The sequence below is a fragment of the Eptatretus burgeri genome, chromosome 12, assembly GCF_056783735.1.
Source record: "Eptatretus burgeri isolate ZD-2024b chromosome 12, Ebu_testis_v1, whole genome shotgun sequence".
Classification (NCBI taxonomy): Eukaryota; Metazoa; Chordata; class Myxini; order Myxiniformes; family Myxinidae; genus Eptatretus; species Eptatretus burgeri.
Window position 1 is genome coordinate 61,891,062 of NC_140972.1, and position 13,357 is coordinate 61,904,418.

The following is a 13,357-nucleotide window of genomic DNA, read 5'->3' on the forward strand; positions in this document are numbered from 1 at the left end:
AAGGTGAGAAAACTAAAAGGATGTTTATGCTGAAATGCCCTTTTGAAATGATGACTCAACCAGATTTTTCCTTCCTTCTATTTCAGAGAATCTCCATACATTGGACCAGGATGAAGCTAAGGCTTGGGGGCTTAAACCTGGTCAAAAGCTGTGCTTCAATTGTGAGCAGAGGCTGAAGAAGTCACCTGTCAGGGAGCAGTTTTCATGTACAAGCGATGAGAACGTGATGGAACAAGCAGATGAATCTTTTCACTCTCTTGAAGCTAGTGTATCTGCATTGGGGTGCACTCCAATGATAGTAGAGGAACTGGCTTAGACATGTATGCACTTAATTTAGGAGAGGATAACTCAAATGTTTTGGGCTAATATGACCCCAAGGAACAACTTGGGATGTGTGCCAAAATCTCTATCAGGGACGAACAGTCCGAAAATGACCACACCCTTTTTCATCGAAAGTGCTACTTCTGACATAGCTGTATCTTCTAAACCGTTGGAGCTACAGATTTTCTGAGGTGTTCAAAATGTTCAGAATGGCCATGTTTATTTATTTAGGGGGGTCATAGAAGAGTGTAAAATTTCTAATTTGATTTTTTTTTTTTTTTTAAATGAGAAAAATGGCTAAAAACCATTTTACTTACCATATATTTATCAACTTAAACTTTCCAGACTTAGAGTAAAGTTAGAAGATTTGTGTCATCAACTAGAGTTGAACAGACAATTTGGAATTTGAACAATACAAGGGATTTTTTAAAAAGAAAGAAAGCGAGCATTTGATTAATATAAAGAAATTGTATTTTCAATCATTTACACACTATTATGAATGGAATGTTAACTTATAATGAAAAATAAAAAACAAAACATTACTTTCGTAGGCAGCAGTATCTAGAGAGCTTAAATGTTTCAAAGATCAGCAGGGAAATTGCCCAACCACCAACAATACAACTTTTAAAACCACATTAATACTGTCTATGTGTCACGTAAACCAGGGTCAGGAACATGAAGAGTAACAACAGAGTCCAGGTATGAGGATGATGAGCAGTGTTCATTCAGTGATAGGGTTTTTACAACAATCACCTCCCTTGCATTTGCAGTACTTGCAACACTCAATCCCAGCTACCCTGCAGGAACACCCATTTTTGTGAGCACACTTACGCATGTGCAGGGATTTGGAGATCACAATCTCAGGGACTAATAAACTGCCCCTTCTTACAAACCCATAAGACTCGGCATTCATAATCAGGGTGGCATCTCTAAATGGGGCTTGGACCCACAGCTGCTGTTGGTAATAGCCTCGATGGATATGTTTCCTTGCATTAGTTGAGGTGCAAGTGGTTCTCTCAAAGTCCATCTTGAGGGCATTGCTATCAAATGCAGTGAGACGCAGGTCGTCAAATGTCTCCAGGTCTGTTGATGGTTTGAGACACTTGACCAAGAATGTCTCTGCCATCTGTATTGCACTTTCTGCTAGCTGGGGACAGTCAAAATTCAGGATCAGAGAGGAATTTCCTGGTTTGCGGACAGCATTCAGGGCTGCAAGTTTAGTTGATATTGTTACGGTTGTGGCAATTCGCATTACACCAAAAAGAGTCCTCAGGAGAGATTTCTCAGTAAGTCCATGTGTAGTTAGCCCAAACCCGTTGTATGGAGGGAATATGTGCGATTCATCTAGGCTGCGACGCTTAGAGTTAGCCATTTTTTTCTTTCTCTATTATTATTTTCGACCATTAAGCCGCCAACAACGCAAACAGCCACTATCCTTACCTTCACAACTCCATCCCGCAAACATCGCTTCACCGCCATTCCCAAACGACACCATAACCATCAAACCACCACCGAAAACCCTCCACCACCTTCGCAATCAACAACCGCACCACCTGTGAACACTGAACATCAGGCTGTCTAGGGCCCGTTCGGCGATTGGTGCCAAACGCACCGAGCCGTGAGCGCGAATGGCGGCCTTTCCGAGGGGAAAAATTCGGATCCAAAACGCTTCACGCCCATTTCCCCTCCATCCAATGGGCGAATGCGAGGCGGCTTGGCCCCGCCTCCAATCGCGTGTATGTGAAGTCCGTTTATGCAGATATGCGGATCAAGGAAGGTTCACGCCCCTTTTTGCCCGACCAATGGCTGAACAGAGGGTGGCGTGGCCCCGCCTCCAATCGAGTTTTGATCCGCATATCGGCTCCCCCGAGACCTATAAAGAGACGAGCACAAGGCGACTCGCAAGCGTGAGTTGGGAGAAGAGCGGGGCAGAGCGTGAGTGGAACTGAGAAAGCGTGAGTTGGGAGAAGAGCGGGGCAGAGCTGAGTGGAACTGAGAGAGGGCGAGTCGAGCTTGGAGAGAAGTTGCGGAGGAGTTGCAGAGAAGACGGCGGATGGCGACGAGGTCGCGGTGTGGGGGTCGCCCGACTCGTCATGATATCCAGGCCGACCAGCCATACCCCTCTCCCTGAGCATCAACGATTCCCCCCCCCCCACCATTCGCGCTGAGATAGTGCCGAGGGGGGCCCCCGTTCCCCCCCCACCCTAAACGTGGTGCCAACGGGACTGCTCGCGCGGAGCGCGCCAGAGAGGGCTCGCCAACCACGCCAGGGCACGGAGTCGGGGCGCAGCGGCGTGAACATTGCGGCTTGCCCACCATCGAGTCACGAGGACGCGGGTAAGACCTCCCCAGTCTCGTGGACCCGGCCGATCTTCCGGGATCCACAGGCCTGTCTGCCTCCTCGCCTATGAGGGTGGCTTTCTGTTTCCTTTGCTTTTTTGCGTAAATGCTTGTGGTGGCGCCGTCTTTCAAGTAGAACTGTCTAAGTGTTGCCGTGTGTACGCGGTTATTCGGTTTTAACTCTGCATTTGCTTTTGTTGCATTTTCGTATGACTATATACGTGATTGTCTGTGTGTGTGTGAATAAAATGCTTGCTTGTTGAACTGTTCCCGCTCTGCTTCGTCTCCTTCCTTTTTATTGACTCTCCATCCTGCATCGCGCAAGAGATTCGTCGTGGGTTTAAAACGCCCGGTAATTAATCGGAACCGTCAAGCCCGACGATAACTCCGCTCGGTTATCCCTATAATACGGAATGAAACGCTTAAGCGGTTCGTGTCCGGAGTCGGCCTGTGGCGTGGTACGATCACCCGGTGGACTACTCGCACAGGTACTTAGGTAGATCGAATTTGGCGAGCAACCCCATCCTGCGCGGGTGGGCAATTGGCACGATCGTGGTGGTTAAACCCCCACCCGTGACTGGCGCTGGGAGATAGTTCCCGGAGGGTCACGACTGAATTGTCCGTCCGGTGGGCAACGTGCCGCGAGTCGAGTTACGTGGCCGATCGCACGCCGGCGGGCACGAATTCGCAACAATATCTTGCTGGTTGTATCGCACCCAGTCAGCACATGGAGTGCTGGGAGACACTTTGTGAGCTCGTCTCCCAATGCTATGCAGATATCGTGGAGTGGTAATATTGATCTTTTCACTCCTGAGTTGCGGACGAGCCAAAGCTCTTGGAGGCCAAGATCTCTCCAATTGACTGTGATGTGGTATAACAGGCACAGAAAGACATCTGTGTCACCTGATGCCAGCGTCATGGATGTAGGTCCTGACCGGTGACTTAGAATGTCCTGCACATGGAACATCATCCTGTCATCAGCTTCCTCGTGTGTGCAGTTGAGCCGAGGGAATGGAGAAGCACACCCAGCTGACACCATCCATGCCTGTGGTGATATACCGAGGTATAGAGGTTTGGTTCCGTGGTAATTGGTGGTGAGCCACTCAAAATAGAATGCCTGGAAAGCAGTTTTGCTGATGGAAGATGACCAAAAGTTCTCTAATACCATGAACATTTTGGTGATATCACATCAAGGACAACTATTTCTTTTGACTTTGTTCTTCTCCACCTCTCTCCATTCTTGATGCTGTCCTCTCTGTAAGCATCAAAAACGATATGGATCTCATCACAGTTGTGCCCAGCTTTGGTGACCATAGATGTCAAGGCAATAGCAAAGTCATGCAATGTCTTGACGGGCAGATGAAGCTTCTTTAAGGGGACCTTTCTCACCAAGGCTATGAAGTCGATAATGATGGCATGGGTTTGTGGGGAGGTTTCTTGCCCTTTTTTTTTAATCTATTAGTGGGTACAACTTCAGCAGCTCAGTCCCAAGTTGTGATTTGGTACTCTTCAAGTAACCATCTTCTTCAACCAAGAAGAATGCAGAGTTGGTGATCTCATGCTTGAGTAGCTCCTCAACAGTGAACCCCCGGTGACTCCCATACTCAATAAACATGAGAGCTTTGATTGTCTCATCTTTGATGTCTGCTTTGGGAGCCAATTTCAAGGTGGTATTAGGGGACGTAAACTTGATTTTGCTAATAGTTGAGTGTATCGATATCGACCCATTTCTGAGTCGATCATCGATAAAATTAGCACAAGCAGTGCTGCCCTCCTTGATACAGCACAACAACTTGTCTACATTTACATTGGTCACAATTTCTCCAGTGAGAACATTCTTCAGTGCTTCCTGGTCTTGTAGAAGACTGCATACCTTCAGGAGATACTCCTCTATGTCTTGCACCATCCCAACTATCTTAGTTGCAGTACTTGGGTTGAAGTCGTGGTAAAGTGAGAGTTCTCCATCGACATCATCCTTCATCTTCAGGAGGTCAAAGTACTGGTCTTTTTTATGCTTGATAATTCCCTACAGAGCTACTGCTTCCTTCTTTCTGGTGACCCCAATTATCCCCCCCCTACACTCACTTTGGCAGGCCGGTTGTAGCACTGCTCTAGCGCCTGGTCAAAGGGCACTCCACTACCTTTCTTGGTGGTGTTCATGACAAATCCACCAATCATGTAAGAGTTGTAGAGGAGTGGGAACTTCTCCTTCAGTTGATAGCAGTCCTGGATGGATAAGTCGTTCTCTCACTCTCTGGATCTTGTAGCACTGGTGCTATGAATAAATCAAAAGCAGGCTGAGTGAGTGATAATAGGGTGCATAGAGTGATAGACAATGGGGTACATAGATTTTAAAAAGGGCGTAGTCATTTTCGGGCTGTTCGTCCCGGATAGAGATTTTGGCACACATCCCAAGTTGTTCCTTGGGGTCATATTAGCCTAAAACAGTTGAGTTATCCTCTCCTAAATTAAGTGCATACATGTCTAAGCCAGGTCCTAGACTATGAAAGAAATTCGCAGCGTCTCGTATGCAAAGCATAAGGTGAAGGACATGCACACATCTGTGAAGAGAAAAGCTGCCCACATCCTTCAAGTGGACGCTGATGAGCTTACTTCGTCAGAGAATGATGTTGAGAAGTGCCGATAATTTGATGAGTTTATTTATCTTCAAGGAGAAATGCTCGAACTCTACCAGAAGAGAAAAGATAAAGTTACTGACTTTGGTGCCTGCAAGTTGGTCGGATAGAAAAGTTTCTAATATTTTTGATCTTTCTCGGTATATAGCCAAGCGGTGAAGACAGTTAAGGGAGGAGAAGGGAATTCTTTCTGAGCCTGATGCGAAGAAAGGGAAAGCTTTATCAAGTGTTGTATGTGAACGTGTGACTGATTTTTATCAGTCTGATGAGTACTCAAGACAGTGTCCTGGCAAAAAGAATGTTGTGTCAGTTATTGTTGAGGGCAAGAGAGTTCTGAAACAGAAGCGTTTGTTACTTGTTAACTTGAAAGAGTTGCATCTAGACTCTAGAGCAGGGGTCGGGAACGTTTTTGACTCAGAGAGCCATTAAAGCAAAATAGTTGGAAATCTATTTCAGTGAGAGCCATATAATATATTTTAAGACTGAATTCAACTAAATGTGAGTATAATAAGCCTCTGAATTTATTCTTTTAAATAATGTTGTTATAATACTCACCATTAATGGGACTTCTGGTGCTGCATGGATTTGCTGATGGCTTTGTAGTCTGGTTGGTACTTGGTGAGGTTAAGCTTCATGCAAGCGTTGAGGTTTTCATCCGTTAGACGTAATCGTAGGTTGGACTTGATGTTTTTAAGATGTGAGAATGACTGCTCACATGCAGACGTAGATCCAAACAAGGTCAATACAGCAATACTCACACGCTGCAGTGTGTGGTATGTGACAGGAAGCGAGTTCCAAGTTTTGATAATCAGCTGGTCTTCGGGTTGAAGTTTTTTTCATTTCTTTCCACATGTGCTTGCTCGCCAACTCTGCTTTCTGTCGTGTGATTCTTTCCAAATCTTCATTCAGTGACTTGAACTTATTCACCCACATGTCTGAGGCCTTCAGGTCAGCCACTTCTGCTTCAAAATCTCTGACGGAGACACCAGGAATGTAACTCAGGTCGGCTGTGTTCAGTGAACACTCGTTTGGATGGGTGATGAACTTAAAAAGACGAGTGTGCTCACGAAATTCTCCAAAGCGTGCTTTGAATGACTGTAGGAGACTGGATGTGAAGCCAGCTAACTGGTGGAGATCAAAGTTTTGAGTGGGCTCACTTGCTGTGCATGCATCTTTAAATTCTCAGTTTTTCAAAATGTAGTAAACTACCTGTTTCAAGATCCATGATAAAGAGCTCCAGCTTGTTTTCAAAAGCAAACACGGCTTGTTGAAGGGATAACACTGTATTTCCAATGCCTTGCATTTTCACGTTGAGCTCGTTCAGATGTTCAGTCATATCCACGAGATAGTAAAACTTGAGGAGCCACTCAGTTTCGGCTAGCTCAGGATGCTCAATCCCTTTCATTTCAAGGAAAGTCCGGATTTCGTTCAGGCAAGCCGCAAAACGGCCAAGCACCTTCCCTCTTGACAACCAACGCACATTGCTGTGCAAAAGCAGACCGTGATAGTTATTTCCAACTTCATCCAGCAGTGTTTTAAACTGGCGACCATTTAAGGCTCGGGCAACAATAAAGTTGATCACACGAATGACCAGCGACATCACTTCGCCAAGCTGCCCATCACACATCTGAGCACAAAGTGCCTCCTGGTGTAGAATGCAATGGAAACTTAGGATGGGTCTATTTTCATGTTCACGGAGAAGCGCCACAAATCCTTTGTTTTTCCCCACCATACACGGAGCACCATCAGTACACACCGAGATAAATTTATCCATTCGTAGATTTTTTTCTTGAGCGAACTCCATGAAAGACTTGAATAAATACTCACCTCTTGTGGACCCTTTTATTGGCAGAACAGCAAGACTTTCTTCGCGCAGTGTATCACCAGCAGCATATCTTGCAATCGCATTGAACTGTGACAAATGGCTTACGTCTGTTGACTCATCCAAAGCCAGGGAAAAGAACGGCGCTGTATTTATGTCCTTCACTTGCGTTTCCTCCACTTGGTTTGCCATCATGATGGTACGATCATGAACAGCTCTTGCCGACCGAGGCATGTCTTGTATCCGTTTGATTATCTTGTTTTTGTTCGGAAGATCATGAAAAAGTTCATTGGCTACATCCAGCATGAACGTTTCAGCATACTCGCCATCTGTGAATGGTTTTCCGTTCCTCACTATTGCTAAAGATCCAGCAAAGCTGGTGGAATTATAGTCACCTTGCCGGGTCCATACGTGGAGTTGCTGCTGGCTGGCTTGCACCCTGCTCAGTAGCTCTTGGCACGCTTTCTTTCTGCTGTCTCCCGCAGGGTATTTTGATGAAAAGGTAGCATGGCGTGTGTCGAAGTGCCGCTTTGTATTCGACCGTTTCATCGATGCAATTTTGTCATTGCAAATTAGACACCACAGAACCTGCTCTCTCCACAAAGGCGAATTCTTCGGCCCATTCGTCCTGAAATGTACGATACTCCTCATCTTTTTTTCTTTTCGCCATCTTCTTCGTCGAAGGGTTAGCTTTGAGCAAATGAGAGAGAGGGAGATGTTGACCCAAGTGAGTCTGGCTGGCCTGCGCACGGGCTGACATACTCGAGAGGTGCGGCGCGGCCGGCCGACTCTGGGATGCTGTCGCCTCAGCGGTGGCGCGTGATTGGTGGAGATGAATTCCGTGACGCGTCTCGGCGGCGGCACGTCATTGGAGGAACCGAAATCACGAGTCGCCTCAGCGGTGGCGCGTGATTGGTCGAGATGAATTCCGTGACGCGTCTCGGCGGCGGCACGTCATTGGAGGAACCGAAATCACTACTCGCGTCGGCAGCATGACTGGACGAAACAAAAACCGCTTCAGACAATTCGGAGGTGTTTTTTCTTCTCTCCTTCTGCCAAGTTCAGCCCTGCACGTGAATGAAGCATGACACCATTCAAACTATAGGTAAAGCTTCTGCGAGAAATATTGGGCTTTCCAAGTTTCAAACTCCAATTTTATCTGCGAGCCAGATGCAATCATCAAAAGAGCCATACCTGGCTCGCGAGCCACACGTTCCCGACCCCTGCTCTAGAGTATGTTAAAAAGTACAATGATAAAATAGGCTTTTCAAAATTTGCAGTGCCAAGACCAAAATGGTGTGTATCTGTGAATAGTGCAGGAATGCAATCAGTATGTGTATGCCAGTACCATCAGAATGTTAAACTCTTGTTAGCAGCAATACCACAACATAACTATAAAGACCTTCTTCTTAAGATAGTGTGCAATACAGAGAACAATCAGTGTATGCTTCATTTGTGTGAAAACTGTCCAGGAAAAACTGCACCGTATGATTACTTGCTAGGTCTGTTCTCCGACAATGACATAGATCCTGAAGATATTATCACTTACAAACAGTGGGTGCATACAGATCTGAAGACTTTTCAAGAAACTTTAAATGACTTTCTGGATGTTGTACGTGATGGATTTGATGAATTAAGGAAACATCATTACATCGCTAAATCCCAGTCTGCCTACTTACAGAACTTAAAAGAACAGTTACCCCCAAATGAAGCCATTATCTTATTAGATTTCGCTGAAAACTACAGTTTCTTGGTGCAGGACGAAGTACAGGGACACCATCGGGATAATAGCCAAGCAACTCTCCACCCCTTTGCCATATGCTACAAGGGGGCAGAGACTCTGAACTGCTTATCTGTATTTGTTTTATCGGATAGTTTAAAGCACGACACCACTGCTGTTCATGCATTCTTATCTAAAGTGATTCCCTATTTAAAATCTGTTATTCCTCGTTTGGAAAAGGTTTCATATTTTTCAGATGGTGCTGCAAGTCAGTACAAAAATTTTGTGAACTTATGTTTCCATACAGCAGACCGTGGTGCGCCTGCAGAGTGGCATTTCTTTGCCACATCACAAGGGAAAAGCCCATGTGATACGATAGGGGGAACGGTGAAACGACTTCGTGCGAGAGCAAGTCTGCAGGCTCCTCTACAGAACCACATTTTGACAGCAGAAGACATGTTCAAATAGGCAGATGGTCATATCGAAGGCATTAAGTTTATTTTTGTTAGTACAGAAGACATTCAAAATAATTCTGAAACATTTGACCTTGAATCTCAGTTTGCTGCTACTGCAACTTTGTCTGGAACACGTTCTCACCACAGCTTAATCCCTACAGCTGATGGTAATATTGAAATGCATAAGGTTTGATCAGGTTCAATTTTCAGCACTGTTTCCATAGCTACTGGTACTGCACAAAGTACACTTTGTAATGATTATTCTAAATTCAAGCAAGGGACGTGTGTAGCTTGTTTGTATGACTCAGAGTGGTACATTGGCTGTATTGTGGAGCGTTCAGATGAAAACCAGGATGTATTAGTTAAGTTTATGAAACGATCTCGTCAAACATTATCTTGGCCAGAAAATAGTAACGACGAATGCTGGGTTCCATTTGATCATGTCCTGTGTGTAGTCAGTGTTCCACATGTAACTGGTCATAGTGCAAGACACTACTCGCTACCTGAGAATGATTTTGAAACTGCTTGATGTGATGCTTATACTTGAAATATGACTTATATAATTTGTCCTTGAAGATGGTTGTAAATGACTGAAATGTTTGATTTTCACAGCAACATATACAATTATGAAAAAGCTCAATATTGTATACAAATGTATATACTTGTGAATATGCACTTATTCCAATGTCACTTTCCATATGAAAATAAAGTATATGTCACTTTTTAAGATATTGTTAAATATTTATTACTTTTATATCATACAAAATGCACCATTGTACCTTTTTTCATAATTGAGGTAAGTCTTAGCATCTCATTTTTAATTGGAAAAATACATTTTTGAGCCAAAGTAAATTAACCACAAAGTCATTCTGACTATGAAACACGACTGCATGCTCATTGTGGTGTCAGCTTAGGAATTCTTGACATGGCTTCCACTACAAAAGCACACCTATTGCATTTATTCAACATCTTTCATCGAACATGTTTTTTTTTTAAATAGTGGGCCTTTATAAAAATCGTTTAAAAATAGAAGGGATTGAGAACAACTCTTGAATTTTCTCCCACAGTTTGCCTATGTATGTGTCTTTAAGTGACAAAAATTTAAAAGAGCTGTGTAACTGTCAACATGGTGACCGCTTGGGGTAAAAATTTCAGTGTCGTTGACTCTGGAGCAAAGTTCAGACACCTATAGAACCCAAGATTTTGCTCCAAAAGGTTTCAGTTTTCTTGTGTAAATGATCCAGTCACTAGATTATGTAAATCAGGCAACAAAATTCTTCATGAAGAATAAACTGACTGTTGGCAGCAATTCGAAAACTGAAATTTTTGACTGCATGTTACAAATCACTATTTTTGAGTGTACTTATCTTAAAAAGTATTTTAAGTAGAACATTTTTATGTCAGATTCTGAAAGCCTTACCAATAGACACCATTTGTGTGAATTTTCAGAAATGTTTGTAAAACTTTAGAATCTAGAGCCCTCCAAAAAATGCTTCAGATACAAATCTGCAACTCGCGACTGCCAGAATTGAAACACCCCTAGGGTGTTTGTAGGGCCATATCTCAGACACTACTTGGAATTTTGAGCTATAACTAGGCAAACCATCATATATGTTAAGGTAGCTTTGAGAATTTTTTCAGGAAAATCTGAGGGGGTCACCGCAGAATTTCATTTTTTTGGCTGATTTGACACGGAATGACCCAAAGTATCTCCCCCCCCCCCACCATTATAATACTAGTTCCATGGGAATATCTTGTCTGCTTAACGTCACACCTTCAAGAAACGCATCCGTGATGTGTAAATGTGCTGTGGTGAGTTTTAAACAATTGCACAATTTTTATTTTTTTAACAAATCTCACACACTCACACACTTTTTTTTCTTTTTGTTTTCATTTATGCAATTCTATGTCTTAAACTGAAACCATAGAAAAGTCTATTCTGAGAATAAGTTGAGGGCCGGACTTGTATGCTGAAAAATACAGTACTTGGAACAAAAATATGTCCGCCCAATCTGAAAAATGCCCATTTTAAAAGCCCTCTTCAAAGCAGCAGCTGGAATGGAAGCTTAATGTAGTGGTTCAAAACGGTAACAATTATTACTCCACAGCAGGAACCCTTTAAGAAAGGACACAGAAGGCGCATACAAAATTATATACATACAATAATATTTTGTGAAGTGATAGAAAACTAGAAAGTAGAATTTGATGCAAATGCATTAATGGATATGCCTCCGTCCAGATTAGATGTCAAGTCACTGTTATGTTTGATCTCAATTAAAAGGTCCCTCGAGAGAGCATGCAAAAGAAGAGAGAGATAAGTTGATGCTTCTAACTCGAGTTGTGGTCCACCAAATGATTTTCAAAGGAGATATGACCTATGACCTGATCAATCCAAAGTCTTACTGAAATGGAGAAGAAACATGGAGGTCACCAAAACTCCAAAACTGACATGTGGTGGAAAGTGTCACCTTTAGTAGTAGCTCATATTACAAATCATCCACTTTTATCTTATATGTTGTGATCAATAAAAATTTATAAAGTGCATTTCCAAGAAAGTGCCGCAGAACATTGCCCACCCGCTAGTTGAAACGATTCATATTTGTATTATAGTCCACAAGTGTCAAGTATGGTTAAAATATTTTGAGTGGTTCACAAGATATTGAAGTAGCACAGAATTTCAACAAGGACACTCGGTAGAGCACATACCTCCGCCCCGTAATGCCTGATCCACGAGAACAAATCTGGCCCAATAAATTTTTGATATATCGTTTTTGAGCCCTATCTCTCAATGGTGAAGAATCACTTTAAAAAATTCTAGTCGGATCCGGATCTTCACCAAAATCTAAATCAGTTAGTCCTTGTCACACACCGATCCTGTCCATAAAATTTCATCCGGATCCATCCACAACTTTTGAGATATTCTGGACACAAACAAAAAAAAAAAGACAGAAAGTGGTGAAAACATAACCTCCTTCACCTTCAGTGGAAATTAAAGGGAACTTGACCATAGGCCTTTGTACCCCAAATTAAATCAGTTTATCTTTGTATTACAGTCCATTGTTATGCTAAGTTTAGTCAAATTCCCTTCAGTGGTTCACAAGTTTTTGTGGTAACAAAAATGGATCATGGACAGGTGTACAGACAACCAGAAAACAATGTTTCCGGTGCCAGAGGCATTAACATATAGAAGTATGTGGAAGGACAACAACAAAAAACAGCAGCGATGGCAACAAAGTGTGATATGAAAAAAAAAAATAATATATATATATATATTTTTGTGTGTTTCACTTCATTTTCCATACTCGTTGATATTCAGATACAAATGCAGTATGTTTGTGAAGTACAACATGCTATTTTTTAATTAAAATACTCAGCGAAGCGATAGGTAGGCACGCTGGGTTTATACAAAACAGAATTCCAAATTGAACAGAGAAAACGGCAGCTGCGGAAGGAACTGCACTTTCAACGAACAAAATCAGCTCAATCCTTAGTGATACTGGTGCTCACCACGCAATACTTCTGCCACGACATGGGTCGTCTGGCATTGAATTCCAAGCTCTTCCAGTATTGCTGCCCCAATCTTGGAATCAGCCACGCCAAGGATCACCTTTTTCTTCTTCTTCGACTGTGGCACGTGGGTCTCGAGAAAGACCCGAAGGTCATCGTGCAGGATTCCTGGATAGCAAACAGTACGCAAAGTCTCGGATTTTCATCGTGTGCAATAACCAGAGTCAACGCAGCCTACAATTCAAATCAAGAATTATTTCAATGCAGGTTCATCTGAAGCTTCACAATTCATTCTGCACTCCAGACCAGAATGGCATGGGGAAAAACACCAGATTTATCACTTTACCTTCTGACACGGCATTAATGTTCTCCAACGCTGCCTGAGCAGACTTGAAAGGCAAGAACGCAGCAAGTTTGACTATCTTATTGAAATTTCCAAAATTTGTGATGCTTGCTTCCACCTGCACAACAAAACAAAGCTCAAAAGTCAGTAACATTTCACCCTCGACCCTCAAGAAGATTGCAAGATATAAAAGAAAAAAATAAAAAGCAGGTG

General features: G+C 43.1%; 1 protein-coding gene across 2 annotated transcripts in view; it reads right to left on the reverse strand.

Annotated features, from left to right (window-relative positions):
• NOP56 (NOP56 ribonucleoprotein) overlaps positions 1-13,357 on the reverse strand; it is a 37,584-nt gene that overhangs the window by 21,850 nt on the left and 2,377 nt on the right. For both annotated transcript variants that reach the window (XM_085848222.1, XM_085848221.1), the window contains 2 exons: positions 13,148-13,262; positions 12,802-12,969 (listed from right to left, as the gene is read on the reverse strand). In XM_085848222.1, coding sequence (XP_085704348.1) covers positions 12,802-12,969; positions 13,148-13,262 — 283 coding nt within the window. The remainder of the gene's footprint in view (positions 1-12,801; positions 12,970-13,147; positions 13,263-13,357) is intronic.